This window comes from Podarcis filfolensis (assembly GCF_964270895.1).
Source record: "Podarcis filfolensis genome assembly, chromosome: 5".
NCBI classification, from domain to species: domain Eukaryota; kingdom Metazoa; phylum Chordata; class Lepidosauria; order Squamata; family Lacertidae; genus Podarcis; species Podarcis filfolensis.
Window position 1 is genome coordinate 82,230,120 of NC_139608.1, and position 24,927 is coordinate 82,255,046.

Below are 24,927 nucleotides of genomic sequence, written 5' to 3' on the forward strand. Positions count from 1 at the left end.
TTCAAAAATTCACAAACTTGAAAGTTGTTCCAGTTTCAAAATAAATATTGCCATTGAGAAGCCCCACGATGTATTTGCGAACATAAAGTCTATGCTTGATTTTGAACAGAGTTGTTCATTAGTAGTCGAGCTGACTGTGGCTTCCCTCCCAATAACGGCATTGCTGCATCTTTCCTGCACAATGCGGTGATGAAGTTGGTGCTGTGTGGGTGCACCAGCAGAGTCAATCTGACGCTTCTGCTGGAGAACCTGCACAGCTTTGCTCCTGTCCTGTCCAGGTAAGCTGCTGTGATGCTGGTGGCAAGACGATGCCTCTGCCCTACCACCCCAGCTGCTACAATATCCAATACCACATTCTCAACAATTGATGTCATACATTACATTGCACATCATTCAATAATTCCTGCTCTGAATAGTCACAGTAATTTCCTTTGTTGCCATTTACTAACATGCGCATCAAATGTACATTTCCCCCATCCTTTCTTTAGTAGCACACTGGGCAATCTCTTCTTTTGAGTTAACCAGAGTGGTTTTCATGATTTTCAAAGGAAACTGGAACAAATCTTTCATCACAAAAGACAAAAAATATATATATCAAGAGCATCCTCTTAGAAATTAAGGCTAGGGTACAAAGAGCTACCTGAAGGTACACCCAAGGATTTGGGCATGCCGTTGACCTTTTAAGCTTAAGGGAGTATTGTGAGAATTTTAGCAAGGAATTCTTGCATAGGTGAGCATCCTGAGTTTGGGTGAATGGAACTGAGGATGGCACAGCCTGAAAGGAGCAGGCTATACCCCCAGTTTCTCCTGCCCCAAAGTTCCCAAAACATACATTGGAGGTGGCTGCAGCAGCAGGCATTCCCAACCCATGGTGAAGCTTCTTTTCCCATTCTAGTTAGTAGCCTAGGAAATGCCAACAATAATTTATGGCCAGTTGTGTGAACCATTAAACCAGCTCTCTGGTGACCAATGCCTTGGCATACCCTAACATTTATCAGCTGAGTAATAATAATAGAATCATTATCTGTGGTATACATATTGATTCTCCCCCTGCTTCCAATCCCACCACAGTCACTAGTATTGTGCTTCTGGACCAGAGTGTGTCACCTTCTGGTATCTCACAAGCTAAATTCAGTGGAACTTGATTGCAGGAGTATACATTTAGGGATGAGTGTTAGTATTTGATTGAAAAGGGGGCTTCCAGGTGACTCTTCAGTTTAGGTCATCTGGACCCACACTGCTGAGCTTCCCAAGTGGATGGGTTCAGTTTGCTTCTTGTCTTCCTTGAGGCTCAAGGGCACCATCATTTGCAACCCAATGCAGAAACGAAACATCTAATCTAAGAGCCCTGCAGACGGAAAGTTAATCAAGTAACTAGCTATTTCAGTACCCTACTAAAAACACGGTTTCCTTCCTCAAATACAACTTTGACAGTGTCTCCCCCAACACACTTTTCCTCTTTTTTTGCAAAAGAAAGTAAGAATGGAAAGAGAATCAACACCCTTCTCTCATGCACCCCATGTTTACTCCTCCGTTGAACTTTCTCCCTGTCTCTCCATTTTGTCCTCATTCTCAGCAGAAAAACCTTTTTTTCATTGAAAAAAGAAGTGCAAAACATGTTGCAGCCTGTGGAGGACTTGAAATAAAAGGGTTTTTTTGCCTTTGTTTTGGTGTCAGTTGATTTCTTACCAAAGTGTTTGATTTGCATTTTTTTTTCTTGTCGTTTGCAGAAGCCGAAAGCGGTATGCCCTCTTCGTTACCTTTCCTTCCAACCTCAGCCCTACCTTCACTCCTCCTAACTTCAGGACTAACCCCTTGCCAAGAGTACAGGAAGATAACACCTTTGTCTATCTTTCTCTCCATATATATACACGTAAATATATGTATATACACGTCCAAGTGTGCATACATATATATATATATGTATCTCTATATATGAGCCCCCCCCCCACAGTTTCAAAGAGGAGAGAGAACTTTATAGCAACAGTTTGTTTCTTCGTTGGTTCTTGTGACTCTCGCATTAACTTCTTTGCAGGAATATACCTATATCTATATATATATACATGCACACATGTGGGTATATATACAAATGAAATTTTGATTCCAGGCTTCTGTATTAAGATGCCAGAGGTACCTAAGATTATTACAGTAGGAGAACTGCCTCTCCTGTTCCGTACTCTCCCCACCCCCTGTTTTATGTACTTCCCTTATGTTGCCACAGTGTCTGCTCCCTGTCTATTAACCTCTGCACTGCCCCATTGTCTTTGTCGTATTCACACCTTTGCTGAGAGATCCCTTGAGTCCTCCTTCAGCATACCTGTTGTACACAGTATTATTTCCATGTCCTAAAGTTTCACCTTCCATTAACAAAGTACAAATGTGTTGATTTTTCTTTTTGTTTACATTTTAAAGTTTGGGATATATAACATTCAGTCAGATTAATTGAGAACACTGTGTCACACAGAGAAACAACTATATTCTTTTATCCATGCACAGTGGGTGGCTCTTTGTCCTACATGTTCATATTCATACCAACATGGGAGAGGCCATTTACTGGGACCTTTGAATGAGTTGGCTAATTTCTCCACACTTTGCACTGGCATGTTTTGCATACTACTTTTGTGGGCCGATATTCAGTGCCCCATCTCGAGCTTACATGCCATCCTGCTGTTTTGGATTTGAAATAAGTAAGGCATGAACTACCAAATCCCTTTTACTTCTCTATTGCTTCACTAGCCTGCACTTCCGAGGGTGCCCACTGGGACCTCCTCAACCTTAACATATTTTCATTGCTTCTTGCACTGCATACCCCAACCTTAGTTCTTCCTCCTTCTTCTTCCCTTCCTCTCCCTCCTGCTCCTGTTTTCGTTACATCATTCTGTGTAGTTTGTAACATTCTTTCTTTTTAGTTCTTATATCCTGTGGATTTGGAGTAGATATGCGAAAAAGAGAGGTGGCTTCCTGTCAGTTTGGCATTATTCATATGATCCAACTGCAGAGAAGTTACTGCAACACTTGGCATCTTCAAGGATCTGCAGTTGTTGCACCTCTTAATATGGCTTCTTGTTTACCAGTAATGTTAACCTCGTGGTAAAGGCATGCTTGGCAGTGTGAGAAAAGTGTGTGTGGTTTAATAAGTGCACCGACTTGCTCCCAGAATAAAACAGCTTTGTGCTGCCTTAACGTTCATTTGTTCGCATTATGTGGCTAACCCAATTAATGACCATGAACAATTTGAATGTTTGAGAACACATTGTGTTCGACACCGTTTTACTTGAAACAAGTTTGGACACATTCTTGCTAAAGGAGCAGGTGATCTAGTCTATTGGCAGTTGACATTCTTACCAAGGACTTTAACTCCCTGGGAGCAACTCTTGCGATTGTCTGCTTTGGTGTTAATGGAGCTTCAGTAATCTGTAACTTTATGGAGCTGCCTTGTTGTCTGCATTCTCTACAGTGTCTACAGTGAATTTTTTCCCCCTGTGTATATATAAAGATGTGGAATCTGTATTAAAATTAGTCAGAGAAGCCCCAAAGAAAGAAGCAGTGGGTGGGAGACACACAGCTCCCCAAAGAGATGTGTGTGCATGCCTCCCATACAGTTCTGCAAAAAGCCGTGAGGGTAAGGGTAAAAACGAAAATGAAAGCACACCTATAATCCCTAATTGCTTTAAGGACCACAGTTTAAGGAGCTGTTTGCCACATTACAAGCAGGTCTTATCATGGACCAATAGGCACAGCCCATGGATCAACAAATATTTAAAAAGACAACCAATAGCAGCTGTGTTTTGACCTTGTGATAAACCTAATCAAGAACATCCCATGTCTATTAAATTAAATTAAATACAGCAATTGCAATATGATGGTGAATAATATATTTTGTTGTGAACTTAAATTGCCTGGGGAATGGTACAGCACACCTACCTTTTAATGGAAGTTACTTGTACTTTTTTTTTGGTGTTTGTTACCCATCCCATCAAAAGTTTGCTAGTTGTTCTATACATGAGCTCAGAATATATGCACACAGGAATTGTGTGCCTTGGTGTGCATTTGGGCGTACTAGACATTTTCTACTGACAAGGAGCCAGGAGTTGGTCTTTAGCTGGAGATGCCAACTCTTGATGCAAATATATTTACTACTACTACTACTACTACTACTACTACTACTATTACTACTAGCTGTGTGATATCCAGAAGTTTGGCAGGAATTGCTTTCCCCAACACTCTTTTTTTTTAATGATACATATGATCTTGCTCTAGAAAACTTGAGAAACTTACGTGGGACTCCCTGTGGTCTCTTGTCCTGGCACCATTCAGGGCTACATGCTCTTAGCTTTCCTGCTCTTCGGTGCCAAATTGATATTGGTGGTTTTATATTTCATGGGAAGCTGCATTTGTCAGCAGCAGATTTAGAACCTAATATATAGTTTCGAATTTGAATAGTCTGATGTAAAGACTGAGCAGATATTTCAGTATTTAATATTTTCCAAGTTCTCGATCAGTTTCCTGCCCACTTCCAGTATATAGTACACTTAGGCGTAAATCCTATGCAACAGACCTGGTAGTATGTTTGATTGAGCTAAGCAGGGCTTATGTCTGAGAAGGCATGCAGAGGATCACACTTTCTAAGGCTCGTACACGCATAATTGGCAATAAATCTCAGTAGACAAAACGGGCACTTCTTCTGATTACACATAGATACAAATGCTTTAGTTCAGGGGTAACCAACGTCATGCCTGTCAGATGTTAGTGGGCCACACCTTCTAGAACACACCTTCTGCCAAATGTTCTAAAAAAGAACATTTACAGTTTAGTGGAAGGCCCAGCGACAATGGGGCAAGCAGATGAGGATGTTCCACAAGTCTGACAAGGTGACTGAAAAAGCCAATTCATTATAATTGCTTACAGCATGGTAGAAGAATGGAGAGAAGGGCCTCCAAGGTTGACCTAAGTATTTTGCTAGGTACATATAAGTGGGTATCTCTGTCCCAGACCATTTAAAGTCTTAAAGAATATGACTAATGCTTTGAATTAGGCTCAGCAAAAAAATGGCAACTAGTGGAGATGATATAACACCAAAGTAATACACGCTTTACACTTTGCTCGGTCAAAATGCTCCAGTCCAATTGATGTATCGGAGCACTTCTGAGTGCCCTCCTGTCAGATGTACAAGAACCTCAGCCCTGTATAACTGAAGGAGCGTGTCCACTCCCATTGTTCAGCCTGGACACATATCTAGCTCACTACGAGAAGTGAAGTTACAGGGAACCAGCCAGCCATTGCTGTTGTGGTGCCTACCTTGTGGAACACCCTCCAATCAGATTTCAAGGAGATAAATAATTGTACAACTTTTAGAAGACATATCAAGGGAGTCCTGTATAGGGAAGTTTTTAATGTTTGATATTTTATTATGCTTGTTGGAAGCCTCCCAGGGTGGCTGGGACAACCCAGTCAGATGGGCAGGGCATAAATTTATTATTATTATTATTATTATTATTATTATTATTATTAATTTTATTTACTACTTTCTCAAAAGCAGGCTTTCATAGAGCATGTTACAGTAATATAACCTGGATGTTATTAGAACATAAATGACCATGCTTAGGCCTGTTGGTGAACAAATTTAAGCTGGTAAAAATACTTATGGCCATTAATGCATCCTGAGTATCCAACCATGCTAACAGACTCATGATTCTCCACACCTCCAAACTATGAAGCTGATTCTTAAAGGAAAGTGCAAACTCCAACCAAAACAGGGTGAACATCCTAATCTGGACCAGCAGAACCCCCAACAAACCATGCAATCTTATCTGGAATAAGGCTTCTTCTTTTCTCTTGGAGAGCCATTGATAACCTCTCCATATTGTTGTTGTTGTTGTTTAGTCGTGTCCGACTCTTCGTGACCCCATGGACCAGAGCACACCAGGCACTCCTGTCTTCCACTACCTCCCGCAGTTTGGTCAAACTCATGTTGATAGCTTTGAGAACACTGTCCAACCATCTCATCCTCTGTTGTCCCCTTCTCCTTGTGCCCTCCATCTTTCCCAACATCAGGATCTTTTCCAGGGAGTCTTCTCTTCTCTTCTCATGAGGCGGCCAAAGTATTGGAGCCTCAGCTTCAGGATCTGTCCTTCAAGTGAGCACTCAGGGCTGATTTCCTTCAGAATGGATAGGTTTGATCATCTTGCAGTCCATGGGACTCCTCCAGCACCATAAATTCAAAAGCATCCATTCTTCGGCGATCAGCCTTCTTTATGGTCCAGCTCTCACTTCCATACATCACTATTGGGAAAACCATGGCTTTAAGTATACGGACCTTTGTCGGCAAGATGACGTCTCTGCTTTTTAAGATGCTGTCTAGGTTTGTCATTGCTTTTCTCCCAAGAAAAGCGTCTTTTAATTTCGTGACTGCTGTCACCATCTGCAGTGATCATGGAGCCCAAGAAAGTAAAATCTCTCACTGCCTCCATTTCATCCCCTTCTATTTGCCAGGAGGTGATGGGACCAGTGGGCATGATCTTAGTTTTTTTGTTGAGCTTCAGACCATATTTTGCACTCTCCTCTTTCACCCTCGTTAAAAGGTTCTTTAATTCCCCCTCACTTTCTGCCATCAAGGATGTGTCATCTGCCTATCATAGAATCATAGAGTTGGAAGAGACCACAAGGGCCATCGAGTCCAACCCCCTGCCAAGCAGGAAACGAGGTTGTTGATATCTGAGGTTGTTGATATTTCTTCGGGCAATCTTAATTCTGGCTTGGGATTCATCCAGTCCAGCCTTTCGCATGATGAATTCTGCATATAAGTTAAATAAGCAGGGAGACAATATACAGCCTTGTTGTACTCCTTTCCCAGTTTTGAACCAATCAGTTGTTCCATATCCCGTTGTAACTGTAGCTTCTTGTCCCACATAGAGATTTCTCAGAAGACAGATGAGGTGATCAGGCACTCCCATTTCTTTAAGAACTTGCCATAGTTTGCAGTGGTCAACACAAAGGCTTTTGTGTAGTCAATGAAGCAGAAGTAGATGTTTTTCTGGAGCTCTCCAGCTTTCTCCATAATCCAGTGCATATTAGACAAGATCAAATAAGCCAGGAATAGTAAGGATCAGGCAGGCCCATAGTAAGCCTCACTTTGCTAAGAATTCTCAGGCTTTGTAAACTGAAAAGAATCTGCCAAAATATGATACCTAAGTAATTTGTGGTTTATAGCAAGATTCTTTAGAGAGCTTTAATATCTGCCTAGAATTGTCTAAATTGATATATTAGTTTTTTCTGGCTCAAGACATGCCTGTGTATGGTGAAAATATCAAGAATTGATATTTCTCAACTTCAGTCCCATATTTTAGAATTCCACATCCAGCTTTGCTTTCACAATAGATATACTGAGTGTCAACTCTCCTTGTGAGCTACTTTAGTATCGCTTTGGATCCAACATAGGTTTATCATCTCCAATAGACTTTTTAAAAAACCCCAACAACATCTCCCTTCATGAATACTTATTCAAATGTCGTCAATGTTAATCGCTCATATACCTGAATATAGCAGAGGTCTGCATGTGGGGCCATAACTCACTATGGATATTCAAGCCTCCTTCCCCTGAATTTTCAGCCGTTTTTCTTTTTTAAAAGGATCTGTAGCTCTTTTAAATGTGAGGCTATCAGGAAAAACCTGCTGGAGACATTCCTACTGTGCTTAATGCCCTTTCCTAGAGAAAGTTCTCTAGCTGCATTTAAAATTCATTCTTGCTTCCTTTGAAATACCTTGGGCAAGAGCCTCCAAAAGTCATTCTGGAATTTCACTTTTGGCAAACTCTATCCCTGAGTTAAATCAAGTTTTGTATTTTTACCAGCTCCACCAGGATATCCAGTACTGCTGAGTGACAGACAAGCTTATATAACAACCTGCACTCACATTTTCTGTTTGGGTACAAAGGACCTCTCCTTTGTGGAAAAACCACCCGGGGCATTTTGCTTGTCTTATTTAAATAGTAAAAAATAAGTAGCAAAAATAAGGTAAAAATCTCTTTTGGTTCCCCCAAAATTTCTTGGATGTTTTGCCCGAGTAGGAACTTCCAAATTTGATGTTTGCTTCAGGTGAAATTGAGTGGCAACTCTAATTCTACTCATTTGTTTTGTAAGAAGTTAAACCTCTTCCTGTCTTCCAGGGTTCTGACCAATTAGTGCAAGTGCAATGATATGATTGGCATGTGACTGAAGCAATGATGTCATCCTTCACGGCTTTCTCTTGCACGTATTGATCGGTAAAGGAGAAGAGGCTGGATGGCTGTGCTTCCCTCCCTTGTCAATTATATTAGTCAGTTCGGTCCTGGTTAGAAAAGAGAAAAGACAGTGCAGATGCTAGATACTGCAGATATAGCAGTAAATACGAACCTAAATCTCTGCTTCCCAACTTTGGGTGGTATCAGTTCTCCTGGCACAATGACTTTTAGCTGCACAATGAAACTCCACCGTCCCCCCAAAATATGTTCTGGATTTCCACTCCAACAACATTCCAGAGCAGATTTAAGACGGAGGTTGGGGCATGCAGGGAAAGGAGAAGGTGGGAAGGCTCCATTTCACAGCTAAAAGTCCTTGCACTGGTGGAACTGTCTAGTTAGATACCTCCCATTATTTCTAGTGATCCAATGTGCTACAGAATCTCTTCCATGTACTTCAAGGTTTTCCAAGTATACAATTTATAGCAGTATTTCTTGAGGGTGGGGGACAACAACTCTGACAGGACAATGCCAGGAAACTGTACCCTTTGTGACCTGCACTGTTTGTGCCATGTGTTCATATGTATGTGCTTTAACTGTCCTATCAGCTTCATCCCTTTAAAAACATGGTTTTCTGCCAAGTTGTATTGCATGGATGTCGACTTTCCTCTCACCTAACACAGACAAAGCAAAAGAATTAACACTCTTCTTACACTACTTGGAAAAATGTGAGGCTTTGCCATGAACAAAGGATAGAGTCCTAAATAGCTTAGATGGTCCAGTTTATTTATAGGGCAAGTTTCACGGACTTTCCTTAAAATGGATGAGCTGGAGTTATTGGAGGGAACCAGCTATTCTAGGAACACAAAAGTGTCACAGTGATGATGATAATAATAGTAATAGTAAATAACAACAACAACAACAACAACAACAACAACAATAATATCTTACCCATTGCCTCCTGTGTTCTGCCCTAGAAGAATTTGGGGTTGCCTGATACTTCACAGAGCAAGCTGCTCTCCTAAATACAGAAAAAAACTTAAGAGAAAAATGATCACTGGTGTTAACACAACACAGTGTTATATTAATATCCAAGCTCTCCGCTGCTGTTTATGCAAAAGTTAATGCTGGGGACCTCCTGACCCCACCCCCTGCCATCACCAAATAAATTCATAGTGAACTTTGCATTGGAATAAGAGAACCTGGTTTCTCATGGGTGGGATTTGGGGCAGATCAGAAGGGGGATTCATGAACACCCATTCTCATCAGGATATTAGGATGCAACACCAGAGAAATTCATCCAGTCTTTAGTGTTAATAATATGCTAAAGCCCCCACTTAACATCCTTTAACACAAAGAACCAGTTATTCCTACAGTATATTTCACACTAAAAAGACATGACCATTTATCAAGTGGTAAGTTACCACAGCCTGTGTGTATCCAGCTAGTAAGTCAGTTCTCTGTGCTGACCTGCAGTGAAGAGACGTTTACTCTGGCTCCATATTTCTAAGCTGATGTTGAAAGTGAGATAAAATTAAACATTGATTTGGCTTTCCAAATGTTTATATACCTACACATGATGATGAGTTACATACTCGGTAAATGGACTTCTATATTTACCCAACATCCCACCAAACCTCATGTAGTTGCAAGACCCCTGAGCTGGCATTGTTTAGACTTATGCTGATTACTGCCTGAAACCCAAAATAATTCATTTTGATGACCATACCTGAAATTCACAGAGGTTAGCAAGGAACAATGTGATTAGATATTATCCCCTTTCTTCAAATCTAGCTGATTTCACCCCCGCCCTGAAAGGATGAGTAATTTATTTTTATCCATTGGCAACACATTGAAAAGGAGCTTTGGGATGGAGAAATTATTAACCATTATACTCATTTTATGTTTTCTTTAGCTACAGTAACTGGTTGTCTTGTACCATTCCCCTTGAGTATATATGTGTATTGTACTGTAAGTAATGTGATATATAGAGATAGGGGGCCCATTAATAACGTCCCTATTTCAACAGAAATTGACATGAAGAGGTAAAATGCCTGAGAAATAGAGCCTTTTCCAAGCAACTCTTTCCTTGGGAATCACTTCCTTTCACATCAATCATTATGATTTTGTCAGCCTTTAATGCAGAGCAAAAAAATCAAAGCTTTTCTGAGAGGCTCCATAGACTTTTCCTCTCCTAATTTAAGACACACAACTCCTCTAACGCAAGTGTTGGGAGTTAGTTGTATGATTACTGCCATTGTTTATCCTTTGAATTTTAGGTATATTTAAAATATGCTTTAGATTGGAGCCCTGGTCAGATTCGAGACCTTCAATAAAAGTGGCTTCCAGGTTTCTTATTTTGATTTTTCTCAACTAATGGGCCCCCTATCACAGAACAAAGATAAAGCAATTAGTTTGATTTCACAACTGAAAAGCAGTATGACCTCATGATGTTGTCTTCTTGGCTTTTGTTTGTTTTTTGTTTGGTTTGGTTTCGTCGGACAGTATATTAATCAATCCTGGAAACCATGTGAAGATTCAAGAGGGTACTTTAGGATTCTTCATTGCAAGCGATGCCAAAGAAGTAAAAAGGTAATACGTTGTCAGATTTTATGTTGTTCTCTAGATCTTCTCCTCCCCCTCCTCCTCCTCCTCCTCCTCCTCCTCCTCCTCCTTCAATGTGGTATATGGTGCAACTTTAAACTGTCTTAGTAAACCGTGCTGGCAACTGTCTAAGGAATGTTTCAGAAACTGGTCCCACATAAATTTCCTTCATCTGGTGAGGAATGGAGCAAACCCTCAGCAGTGCAAATAAAAGATAGAGAAGGTCTTGCTGGTTCTGACCAAAGGCCCATGTAGTCCAGTGTTCTGTTTCTGCTGGCAGATAATCAGATGACTCTGAAAAGCCCACAAACAGATACTGTAGTTCCAACTCAGTGGTGGCCTGTGTGGTGTGGTGGAACCATGCTCCTGACACCAGCATCACTGCATCAACTCCACACCCAAATGGGGCTGGTGTGAGGCAGGACTGTGCAGGTGCCACCTGTCACCCATCCATCCCCAGTTTTATTGTCACTTTGCTTCACCCTAGCTCCCAAGGTGGACCTCAAGGCAGCTTACGCTTACATAAAAAAACCTAAAGATTTGAAATCAGCACTAAAACAGCATACCAATTGAATGAACATCACCAACATTGCATCATAAGACTAATCTGTTTTATCAGGTGACACCAGCCACATGAGTCTTGAAGGGCCTTTCAGAAGAACACCACCTTTTGTCAACCTCCTAAAGAGCGTAAGGGAGCCGGCCTAATGGGTCTCACTTGGTAGAGATCTCCATAAAGAGGGTGCTGCAACCACAAAGCCTTGCCTGTTGTAGGACTATGTCTTAGAAGTCAGAGACCCTCAAAACATGATCTCACCACATGCTCAAAGTATATGGGTGAGGAGAACCTTTAAAAAAGGCAGTTCGTTAAGCCCCAAGCCCCTGCTGTCTGTCACAATATCATTTAGAAATACATTGATAAATAATAGTATGTTGGATCAGAAGTCCCCACAGCAAGCAGGAAGTTGCCAGTTCTCCTCTCCCTGTTTATACTTTCCTACAGTAAGGTGCGTGCATGGGGCCCTGACCTCATGCCAGTTCGGTGGGGTACATGGAGGGCTACAGAAAAAGGATAAATAAGTGACCCCCCATTGTATGAGCAGAAGTACCTTTCACAGAGGAGTACTTAAGCCAAGCCAAATATTCGTAAAGCATCAGAGGTGTCTGTCTAAGCACTGTAATTGCAAGAATAATTGCTATTGTCCTGCATTTGTTTCATGACAGCATCTGAATTCCTCTAAAACATTAAGCTATGTGAAACTAAGTGGAACAAATGGCCTTATATATCTTCAGCTGTCTGCTTTTTTCAAAAAAAATAAAATAAAAATAAAAACCAGGGGGCTTTGAGCCAGCAATTCCCCTGCCAAGAACAGTGTTTTCATCTCTTGTGTGTTTGGATAATAAAGTCACTTTGGATGCTACTTTCCAAGATGAAAGCTGGATGATCTGATCTACCGTGTCATATTTATTAACCGTTCCCCCAATTATTTTCAAGTTAAATTTATTAAAAGAAGCACGAACTTGAATCACCCGGCCTTGTGTTTGAAATTAATTGTCTTGTAGCAAACATTTCCTTTTTTAAATGTCTAAACCTTTCAAAAGATTAAAGGAAATTAGTGCTGGCATGTTTCATTAATTTGGCACTTGTAGCAAGGAGGAAATGTGGGACTAATTTCATTTGTATGAATTAAGAAATGTGTCAGTTTTTCCATTCTCCCTCCCTCTCTAGGGCATTTTTTTACTGCAAGGCCTGTCATGATGACATCACAGATCCCAAAAGGATAAAAAAATGCGGCTGCAAACGACGTAAGTAATCTTCCTCCCCCCTCCCCCCACTAGCTTTTCTATTCTACAGAAACTGTTAAGCATTAAGGGATCTCTTTTAAATATATTTCTAGGTTTTGAATAGTGCTAGAGAGAGGCTAGGAAATCTGTACATACCAACACAGTTAATAACTGTCTCCTGCAATATCTGCTTGCATATTTTGAGATTTAAATTGTTATACTTGCGCCGTTATTAGGACTTATTTGGCATCTTAAGTTAACAAAATTTAGAGAATGATTACATTATGTATAGGTGTCAAAATTACGTATATAGGCTTAGTGTTTTATCCCCCCACCCCTCCCCCCAAAAAACATTAATAAGGGTTTCCACAGATCAGTACACTTATTGCCTGTTTGAAGCAAACCCCACCATGATTTACATGAAGGAAAATACCCTAATTTTAAATTACCTGAACATTGCACGTATTTGTTTTGTTTTGTTTTGCATATACAAATCGTGGACATCAAGCACTGATCAGAAGGAACTGTGCAGGAAATTTAAAGAGGCTGTGTCCAGCCTTGGGAAGCAAAGCAGATCTATAATCCCCAAGCTGCTCCACAGGGACCAAACTTTGGGAAGCTCCCTAAACAAACTGTGCAAAAGCTCAGTGGTGCATTAAAACCTCAGCCAGAGTCCATTTATTTATTCTAGGTTAGCAGGAATAGCTGACTTGTGTCCCTGCCGATGCTGTTGGAGTCCAGCTTGCATCGATTCCAGCCAGCCAGAGTGCTGTAGTCCAACAAAATCCGAAGGGGCACAATTTAGCCACCCCTGCAGTAAACGAGTTAATATTAGGGCCAGTTCATATAATCAGCAGAATCAAGTGATAACACTTTATGTGGACTGCAACGACGTGAGCTTGCATTTGAGAGCCGCGGGTTGCGTGTTTGAATGCTTCTCACCAATAACAAAACCATCTTATCCTTCCTATTCATGTGCTATTTTTTCATGCACAGGTTGGGGGGTTGGGGGTTGGAAGGGGGAAAGAACCCTTCTCAAAGGCTGAAGTGGTCCAGTCCAAGGGAGGAGACAAAGTTTTATCACAGTTCTGCTGATCATATAAACTGCTCCTTTATATGAATACTGCAGATCATATATTTTCGTCACTGCCCATACAGAAATATTATGACAGGCAGACAGATAACAGAATGACAAAGGAGAATAAACATTTTGGAGGCCAATGAGAGGAAATTAAAGAAGTGGAAATTAATCCTCCCAAATGCCTTCCAGCAAAAGGTAACTCTAAAACTACAGGGAAGCTCTCAGAGGACCAAACTGTCAGCCCTCGGTATATACGAAATAGTCTAGTGATTGCAAGCATCAGTCACTCTGGCGAATGAAAAACTGTTGGACAGATGCTGAAATAAAATGAAGGATGGCATAGAAGGAAGATATCAGAAACGTTGACCTAAGCGTGGAATCAACCAGACAGGTTGGGAAGAAGGCATGGATAGCAAAATTGGACACCCCCCCCCCCCCGCTTTGAGTATTTTCTCACAGCACAATCTTATGGAGTCCACTCAGAAGTTAGTCCCATTGAGTTCAACAAGACTTATGTCCAAGCAACTATATATAGCATTGCAGACTAAGAGTGGAGTTCAGCATTGCACTGGTGTGAATGTTGTGTCTGTGCGAGCAGTTCAGCTTGCCAGATGGAACAATCCCACTTTCCTTCCTCCATGAGCTGTTCTGGGGCTTCTGCCAAGGGAATATGCACAAGCAGAAGTTCTTGAGCAGCCTTTATGCTGATAGGGCTACTTTGCTGCATCCCATCCTACGTCTCCTTATTTCTGTGTGAGTCCATCTGCGTATGAGTCCACACATTGGCCAGAATTGCATACAATGCACCAAGTTGCATTGTTGCAATGCAAATCCAGGTCTGGAACCTGGAGGGGGAATTGCAGGAAGAAAGCAGCCAAATCACCTTTTACCGACTGCATCTGCCCTGCAAATTTTCCCTACGAAAACCCACTTTGTGGCAGCAGGGTTTGCTCACCTAACTGTGTGGTTCCAGGCACAAACCTAGTATGCAGTTGGCATCTCAACACATACGGAATATAAGTGATTCCTCATTAGAGAGCAACCTGTGCCTAATTATGCATGGCCAAATCCCATTGATTCCAATGGATGTCCCCTAGAGCTGGATGTAACTGGGCTGTTACTTGTAATTTGATTAAGGCACTGCCAGTGAACCATGATACCTAAGACTGTTGAGAGTCGCTGGCAGTTTTTTGCGTGCCCAGTCGCAATGCATGATTATCCCTCAGGGAAGAGACATGTGCTGGAGTTCTAAATCCCTCCAGTGAAGAGGGAGAGTGCTTGTGAATGCACTAGCTCCAACACCTGTCATCTTCTTGCCATCCCTGTCTGCCTCTGTAATGGAATGGGGATTCTGTTCCACTCATGTAGGCTACCTGCGCGATTTTGCACCCTGAAGTGGGGGTGAGTGTGCTTGATTCCACTCTTTCTTGTCACATGAGGACTTTAGAATGCCTGGGAACCCTCTGCATGTTTGCCACAATAGCTTTGTATGCTCTAGAGCAGTGGTTCTCAACCTGTGGGTCCCCAGATGATGTTGGACTACAACTCCCATCATCCCTGAGCTCTGGTCTTGCTAGCTGGGGGTGATGGGAGTTGTAGTTCAATCACATCTGGGGACCCACAGGTTGAGAAAGGCTGCTCTAGAGGAATTGGGGGGGCACTTCACTCATTTCATGCTGCTCTGTGTAAGCAGAGAATGCTCCCTATAGCAGGCCAAGAATTCTCTTGCAGGGAAGATCAGTATCCGTGGGCAAGGTTTTTTTGAAGGCTGCTTATCTGCCCTTCATGTTCTTCTCACTGAAGGACCCCTGGTAAGCTTTAAAGCAACCCCAGGGTTCACAAGAAAGCCAATGACGACACAGCTCAGTCATACTGGTGACAGCTCTTCAATCCAGCCCTCCAGCAGTGAGGCAGAGGTCTTTGTAGTCTTGCTGCCCAAGATTCCAACCCTCACCCCAAGAATTTCTGAGTCTGGGGACTGCCTATTCTGCCGCTTTCACCTGTAAATTGGCAGAGGCATAGAGAAGTGTAGCACCACCTGGTGAAATCTAGGTAAATAGTGCACGTAAATAGATGGAAGGAATATGATTCATTTCAGTTGAATTTCAGGAGACTAGCAGTACAGAATCGCAGGCCATGTTAGGAGAGAAGCATGTCAACAGAGACAGGAGGAATGTTGCCTACTTCTCTTTTCCCTCTCCTCTCCACTCCCCATGTCTTTCTGTGCAGCAGAATTTGACTAATCTGCTGTAAAATGTCAAATAGCTACATTAGTACTGACAATGGTCTTTGTAAAGCTGCAAGATTTGGAGTTCTACACTCTCCACTCAGTTTGTCAGCTTCATTTATGGATGGCCGTGAGAGCGAACCTTTTCTCTCTCTGCCCTCCCTCTCCCACCCCACCCCCGCCACACTTTTGCTTTTCGTAATTGATGAGCTTTATAATAAAAATTAGAAACCTTAAATGGAAATTATGCATTAGATGAAAGGGAGGCACGAGAATAAACCTGTGTGTACAGGTGAATGGAATTTGATAGAATATCTTTTTTTACATGGAAATCTTAATTATTGTGGCATTAATTACATGCAGTTTCCTGGGATAGTTGAAAGCCACGTTCTTTAATAATGCATCAGAGGTTTCACGTCCCTTCAGATGCTGTCTGAACATTAGCTTCAGTATTGTCAGGGTCTAAAAGTGAGTCTGACCTACATAGCTGTTTGTCCAAACCTGTTAAGCCTAGTATTAATAATTCAGCACAGAGCTCTGCAGTTCCACAAAGCCAGAGATAATTAGAGTAACCATGCTTTCCTTTCACAGATATTCCCCCCCCCTTCTTACAGCCCTCTTCTCCCTATTCCTTGAATAATCTGTAGATTTTCATGTAATGTTGTCCAAAAAGAAATTCTGCTGTGAAAATCCTGTGCTCTGGATTACTGTGGTAGCCTTGCGGTATAATCTGCTTTCAGTTGTGTTCTTGCTTTAATTTCATTACAACTTTCAAGCAGAGAGCCAGTATTAATGCATGTGTACATATTGTGGTTAGAGAAACAAACCTTCATTGAGGCTGCAGTATTTAGTCAATTAAGTGTGTTAGACATCTTTTAAACTATATATATATATATATATATATATATATATATATATATATATATATAAAATGCAGGCTCTTACAAAAATTGCAGGTGGCACTTTAGCAGAGATGCTTCCCCCTTCTCTTGCAAGGAGGAGAACCCTCTTCTAAGATGGTGCCTGCCTGCTGAGATGCTATGAAATGTTTGCATGGATCATCTAAAAATCAACATTGTTTTTTCCCCCAAGCAGAACAATTGTTTGATTCATATTGAGATAATTTGGTGATTGACTTTCTTATTTAACAGAATGATAAATGAAAACTTAACACGACTGATTCATGTAACTGAATGACAGCTCTAATGTTTACATTTGCCACAGCCAGCCTGAGATGAAAGTTGCAACAGGGGAGGATGATATACTTACTCTTGTTTCTTCTTGTTGTATTAACCAGTTTAGTATAAATATGCAATGCTTTTCTTCCCCTCCTCCAGCCGCGATGCTTCCTTCCAAAAGGGGGCCATTGAACCCCCGGGGTACAGGTCATGTGTGTGTACACTGATAATGTTTGAAGGAAATTGCATTAACCTGTGATAATTGACAATGTTTTGATTTATTTTTCCTCTTGCTGCCTTGGAACACGGCCCCTACTATATTTTAACTACACACTGATAGTGATCTATTGTGAGTAAAAACGGGCTCCCTGTAGCCCAGAGTGCAATCCAACCTGTCTTTCTTCCAGTAGAGAGTATTCATTTGTTCAGTATTCCGGTTCTTTTCTTTACACTTTTATGTTGCATGTAGCGGTGGCGTCTCATACCCACACCTTTCCTCATTCTTTATTGACCTTGTGGGTCAGGGCGACGTTGAAGAAAATACAGCAGTCTTTCAACTTGCTTTCCCCTGGCCTCTTCTCATTCCCAACTGTATCCCCCCCCAATTGTAAATCAAACAATTTTTTCTCAAGCTTTCCTAATTCCTTATGTATTACGAGGCTGAGAGAAATTGCCATCCCTGTTTGCAGCATGTCAACATCACAGACTAGGTTAATACTCATCCCCTCAGCCCAGGAGAACCCTGGGGACTGTTGTCCTACAAGGGTCTCCAATGGAAAACCCACCAGTTCTTAGGAGTCTTTTGTGGAGGGTTGAGGGAAGCCATGTATACTGGTTTTAAACTGGGTTTAAACCAGTATACATTTGTATTGCAGAAATGCCCTTTCCTCTGTTGTTCAGTTCTAGTTCCCAGTCTAAGATGCACAGAATGTTCAATATAAAATACCCAGTGAATGACTTCCGGCATCAAACATTCAAACTCAGCAAATACTCATCTGTGCACCACTTAAGGCACCCTGATATGCTAATACACTTGTGGTACTTGTACTGATTAGGCACCAGTACTTCAGTAGAAAGAGGTGGTTCTAAAGTACTAATTATAAATTATTGTTGCTAAGTATTTCCCTCAGTCCGTAGACTTTGCTGAAGAAATGACAACAATCATGTGTGCATGGCCTAAGCATATTTTTAGTGGCATCCACTGTCTCAAATTTGGTTTATCACTCCCCATTGAAATGCTTTTCATATGCCCTCCAAAACACATAAGGACCACTTCCCTGTGAGTGGTACCCACAAAGCAGGGAAGGCATTTAAATGATCCTGATCACATAGGCAGGGGCTGACTGTACCACTCCTTCCATGGGAACCAAGACTTCGCCTCAAGCAAAGTACCAATTCCATGGCCAGGAACCATCGCAATAAGCCACCATCTATGTGGTTGTTTAAATGTTGCTCTCAGCTATAAACCACTCATAGATAAGTAGTTCCCATGCAGATACAGAAATGTGTAAAAGGACATCACATTGTGAAATTTATCTGGTTTCAAATATTAGCAAAAGTGAGTCCAGGTAGAGTGTAGCACTGAGTGGGAGGCAGGGGGGTGGGCAGACTTACTGTAGATAGTTTGGCCTGGTGAACTTAGTCTCCTTCCTGCATTTTTGTTATGTTTCAGAAAGAAAGACTAAAGAATACCTCTGTCAGAAAAAGAATGCTAGCATTGTGGAAATCCTAAATACTACATTTTCTGTAATGTATCAGAGCATAGGGCTGCTTAATTGGTTTGTAACCAATTATGTGTTAAGCAGAGAGCTGCAGCTAATCCAGGATATCAACAACAGCAGCAGCAGCAACAACAACAACAACAATATATCTATACCAGGCATAGGCAAACTCGGCCCTCCGGATGTTTTGAGACTACAACTCCCATGATCCCTATCTAACAGGACCAGTGGTCAGGGATGATGGGAATTGTAGTCCCAAAGCATTTGGAGGGCCGAGTTTGCCTATGCCTGATTTATACCCCACCCATCTGGCTGGGTTTCCCCAGCCACTCTGGGCGGCTCCCAACAGAATATTAAAATCACAATAAAAGATCAAACATTAAAAACTTCCCTAAACAGGGCTACTTTCAGATGTCTTCTAAAAGTCAGATAGTTGTTTATTTCCTTAACATCTGATGGGAGGGCGTTCCACAGGGCAGGCGCCACTACTGAGGAGGCCCTCTGCCTTCTGTGAAACTGTACCCTTATTAAATGCCCCCCGCCCCCTAATTGTGCCTTGGCCTCATTCATACATTAATACTTTTTTAGGTCTGCATCTAAAAAAAATGGGGTCGTATCCAATGCTGCTGTTTCCCCAGCACATCAGAGTTCTACTTCTGCAATGGGAATGTCCCCTCCTCTTTCCTTGTAGCCCTCCATGCACTGTCCAAATGGGCTCCACAGGGTTGACGGGCTGCCCACCCATCCCGAGCAGATTTTGAGAGCATGCAGGTAGAGGAAAGGCAAGGGAAGCCCATTTGCACAAATGGAACTCCATGGGCACAACCTTGGATGCAAGCCGTGAAGTGTAAATCAGTCCCCTGGGGCACTGCTATTCATTTACCTTTGGGCTATGTTTCAAAAGGCGGTTAGTTTAACATCTGGGGGGGGGGGAGAGAAAGTGTACCCAAGCTACACAATGATTTAAATGTGTTGTTGCATTTGTGCACCTTCTTCATTGTTCCCATTTTTTTTAAAAAAATAGAGTCTACACTGAATGCTTCCAAGCTAAACTTCTAATTAGTCTTGCGCACTTGAGGGGGAAGTTAAGTAGCGGCCGGACATGGTGTGGAATATTCTTTTAAGAAATAAAAACACCCAAGAGCCTTGTAGCACTTTAAAGGACTAACAAATGCATTATGGCACAAGCTTTCAGGGAATCAAGTCCACTCTGTCATAGGTAGGGCCTCTGTCCTCCAGAGGTTGTGGGGTGCTCAGTCTAAGGAGTGGAGCCTTCTTGCTGGCTTTCCTGAAATGCAACCCCTGCCCCCATTTGCAACAGGGTTGATAAGCCTCCTGATAAGCCACTTAAAAATATTTTAAAGTAGTGGAAGGGAACTGCAGTTTCAAAAGGGGACACCTGTATGGACAAGAAGCCCCAATAATATGGCACTTTGCCTGGTGGGCCTCCCACCCAGCTTGAGTGCATCTTTGGCACCTCTCAAAAAGCTATTATCACAGGGGGTTACTTTGTGTACTCCTGCACTTCAGTAGCCTTTAGCGATAGTGATTATGATACCCATTGTGAGGCAAGGAGGAACATAAAATTTCTGTGGTGTTAGTTCATGTTCACGGCTCGGCATCCGTGAGCAACTCAGGGATCACATTAATTAGCCAGCTTGTTCAGGATGATCAGTGATGGCTGAATAAAGCCAAGATCAGCCATGACCAGACTTGGCCCTCCAGATGTTTTGGGACTACAATTCCCACAATCCCACAATGCCTGGCCAAGATCATTGCCTTGCACAGAGTTCACGAAGAATTCACTAGTATGACTTTCTGGGGTTAAATTCCCCTTGTCGATTTAATTTGGGACCAATTGCTCAGAACTTAGCACTGTTGGATTTTGCACCACTTGAAATATTTCCTTCTCACACATACATTTCCCCGGAGTTATATGATTTTATAACTTTATGACTTTATAGTTTTATGGCAGCCTTGATATTTATAATGAGCTGGCAGTTTATCAACATTCTTATTTAAAAAAATGCAGAAATAAGACTTAACCATGGTTAGCAGGAATCACGGGTCGTTTGCTGCCCCAGCTCTGGTTAAGATGTATTTGAACACTTTGGGTTAGCTTGGCACACTAAACTCTGTCCCCAGATGGCATGTATATGTCGACTACCAAGCACAGAGACTAGAGCACTGGGAGAGCTAACCATGTTTAAGGAGAACAAACCATATGCCATATTAGAGTTCATTTTACTTTATTAAATTATGATTAAATTATAATCCTAGTTTTACTCTTAAAATTAGTTTGGTTTTCTTTAGAAACACTAGTTCTGTAAAACATCATCCCAGTGAGAATCCTGATACTTGTGAATATATTTAACACTTAAGTAATGTTCAGCAAAATCATTTAGTTACCGGCAGGGAAATAAATCCATAGTCTTTGAAAGGCATAAATTGTGTCAACTGAAATGTCAGTCCCAGTCAACAGACAAGGTCTGAATCAATCAATGAATGCACAATTTGGGTATCAAATTTTAGTATATTCAAACATTGTTATTTGAAATTCAAACTTGTTACCTGAATATTTGGAGGAGTCAGATTTCGGCAGTCAAAATAAGATCCATTGTGGGGCTGGCACATACCTTATTTTCAGAGGCGAGTCAAGGTGGGTAGATTTTTCTTGCCAATTCTGGTTACAAAAATCTACACCCACTGCTGTTGGTATGAGTTTATAGGGTGTTATTTGCCAATGTTTAGATAAAGCAGGAGTGAACAGCCTTAGAGACACATGTGCCCCTCAGCCTAATTTTATGTGCCCCCCCCCAGTTGATTCCCAAAGCCCCCTTCAAGTGGCTAGTTCAGAACTTTGGTAAAAGTGAACAGCAAATCAGAAGGAAGAGGGAGGAAACGCTGGTGGAAGCAGGTGTCAGAAAGGGAGAGAAAGTTATGCTTCCTTTGACTCTGGCCTTGCCCACTGCTGGTTTTTAGCCCAGGAGGTCAGCAAGGTTTACCGCGCGTGCCTGCGATTTCTGGCACGTGCATCTGCGCAGACACGATTTCCGGTGCCACGGAAGTGAGTCCCTGCGCTGCGCTGGTGGCTTGGTTCGGGGGCGGCTCGTGGGCCAGTTAAATGACCCCCGTGGGCCACTTGTGCCCCATAGGCCTTAGATTGCTGACCCCTGTTTTAGCCCCATGTACAGTCAGCATGCAGCACTCAACAGATTATCCCTAAAGGAATGCGGCACTCGACAGAAAATAATACTGCCCAACTTGCCCTAAATGATCTAAAAGTAAAGTTTTGTTCGTTCTTCCTTGCACATCAACACTCAAACTCTGATCTCGGCTAGAACCAGTACTGGCAGGCAATACGTTGCTGATGCTTACTGAGTGTGGGAAAGGCAAGACTGTGGTGTGCAGAGGATTTTCAGTGGTATTTAGATTTGCAGTTTATAATATAATTTTAGTGTAGATACTCCCTTATTAAGAAGCATGCTGCTTCCCCATGTTGTATGCTGAAGGAATATAAAAGGCAAGGAATATAAAAAAGTTGATTGCTTTCTTAGACACCATTAATCCAAACATGCTATGAAACATTAGGAAAAGTACTATATAGTAGAATGATCAAACTGCTTCCTTTAATAACATATATATAGCTAAGCAATTTTTGACTGCTAAGCCCTGGCAATCTGTATAATCGGAAACAGCTAACACTCTCCCTTTAATATTCTTTAAAAGCCAGAACTTTTCAAAAAAAAAATGCAGAAGGCTCAGGAAGGCTGTGGTTTCCCTGGCGTACTATGGAATAAGGGAGAAAAAGCTTTGCCTGTTGAGCACAGAGAAAAATCAATTGTCACAACCAGTTTTAAGACACGCTGCTGTATTTTTAAATTTTTAAAATATTTTTTACACAGCTGAAACTGCTGTGGGGGGGAACCCTTTGCTATTCTTCAGGTTGATGATCTTTTCCAACATCGCCACAAGGCAAATTAAATCAATCTAGCTGTTCCTGTAACACTACAGTTCCTTTGTGACCGTAATTTCTTTGTGAAGTTTTCCTTTGTTGTCATTTACCTCTTGCTGTGGATCATAAGAGAAGTTGAATTGAAATGACATTGTATCCATTTCAATTCATAATGGTAGTCTGGCTCTTTTCCCCCTTTCCTTTTTTTTTTTACTCAACCCCAGTTGACTGACACGGAGTCCAGGTTTTCTTTAGCCAGCTGTTGTTTGGTGCAGTTCCACTAGATGTCCTCATAGATCTACTTTTTGTTACCATTGGTGATGTAAAAGCCAGGCAGAGGAGTGGTAGCAGTTGGATAGACAATGGTAACAAAAACCAGGTAATCAGCAGAGAAGACCTTTATCCCTGTTTGCTTTGCTTGTCAAAGTGAAAATATTGTTTAGTGGGCAGATACCTTCTTCCGAGGGTATATGATTGAAACTGGTTGGCTTTTGTAGATTTTTTAGAGGTGCTCCAAGTACCATGACACCAAAATTAATGAAGTTGTACAGAAGAGTCTCCTGTCTTTCTGCTGATTGCCATATTTAATTAACATTTATGGTGGTTTAATGGGAAACAGTATGTGTCTGGATGTACCAGCTTTAATCACTCCATCATGTCTTTAATCTGCTCAGCAACCATTATTCCTAATACTCCATCTTGTTATATGTTTGCGGGTGTATTTAAAAATATTTATTTTCCTCTTCTATTTGGTATGAATGCAAAATGACTGTGTAACAGGAATGAAGAGTAATAAGCATGTTGCCTTATAAACTGTGCTGCTCTGATATGTGATTGCTCATATGATGATTGATTAAAACCTTCATAGCAAGTCCTTTTGAGAAGTTTGCTATCAGATTTGAGACTGTTTCCTGCATGTTAACAGAATGTATTATAAAATGATGCATGGTCTCCAGAATCATTGATATTAATAATTAAAAACAGTCCCTGAAATGCATTGGGTCTTGAAATGTGCCTTGCACCAGTTCCATTATTGAACAGAAGAATACAAACTATTGTTGAAGAAAATGGTTCTTAAATATTTTCCTCTTCTGTACCCTCCCTCCCTCAGTGTCTTATTCTATTATTGCATTTTGACAAAATACAACTTAGATGGAAATGAAAACCAGGGACTGTTACTAACCAATATCAAAACATTATACAACTGAAAGTTACTTGGGTTTCGCTACAGCATTTGATTAGTAGAAGCTTCTTCAAAGCAGCTGTATATTATGCATGGAATAACTTTCATTTTTCTTTCACCAAATCAGTGCATTTCAGATCTTAATTTTCCTTTAAACAAGAAGAAAAAGCCAAATATTGTTATGTTTTGGGGTTTTTTAATGTAGGAATATTTGGACAAACATAATCTTTGTTGAATGAAGAAATGTTTCCCCTCTTTTTTCTGAATAACCCTTAAATGAGATATGGAGATGCAAAGAAAAGACAGGGGAAACTGATGATAAGTTGTCCCGAATAATTTTTAGTAGTCTAAACTGTTACCTATCAAAAGCTGTAGTGGAATTCCAGCTTTCTCCTAAAAATCAAGTTCTGGGGAATGATGTATGGCGTGCTGACCGAGCCTGATGTTGCATGTTGACATATTCAAACAGCTGCAAGATAACTCAAAGAGAATGCTAAGAACACATGCCACAGGAAATGCAAGCAAAGTTTTAGAGGAACAGAATCACTGCTGAAGAGATCACTCATCCATCTCCCTCAATGCCTGTTTTCCCACAACCATGGCGTTACCCCTTGCTTGTCAGATATACTGTGTATGGCAAGTCATAGAGGCCTTAGAATAGGACTTGACCCATTTTGGGAGATTTATATCCTCCTTTCTCAGTTTAAAAACAACAGCAACCCCCAAGTCAATGGGAAATGTTTTAAATTAACATGGGAATTGTGACTGCCTCTTTGTCAGGTTACAAGCCTTTTATTTTTATTTTTAAAAAATGTTTGGGTGCCCATTTGCTCTTAAGGGTTGTGCTTTTTGACTACCAGTGACATGCTTCAATGTCACTAAAATTAAATTAGTTCATGCTAAGTCATTGCCAATAAAATATGGCCCAGTGCAACATGAGAAACAATTATAAGATGTCCTTTGGTTTCACCTTCATGT

At 41.3% G+C, this 24,927-nt stretch overlaps 1 protein-coding gene across 15 annotated transcripts in view; it reads left to right on the top strand.

Annotated features, from left to right (window-relative positions):
* Positions 1-24,927, top strand: part of LOC310762901 (calcium-activated potassium channel subunit alpha-1) — a 564,221-nt gene that overhangs the window by 415,005 nt on the left and 124,289 nt on the right. For 9 of the 15 annotated variants that reach the window (XM_083614569.1, XM_083614564.1, XM_083614572.1 and 6 more), the window contains exons 17-19: positions 1,731-1,742; positions 10,721-10,807; positions 12,549-12,625. In XM_083614569.1, coding sequence (XP_083470695.1) covers positions 1,731-1,742; positions 10,721-10,807; positions 12,549-12,625 — 176 coding nt within the window. The remainder of the gene's footprint in view (positions 1-1,730; positions 1,743-10,720; positions 10,808-12,548; positions 12,626-24,927) is intronic. The other 6 variants (XM_083614573.1, XM_083614576.1, XM_083614577.1 and 3 more) reach the window with 1 other exon arrangement.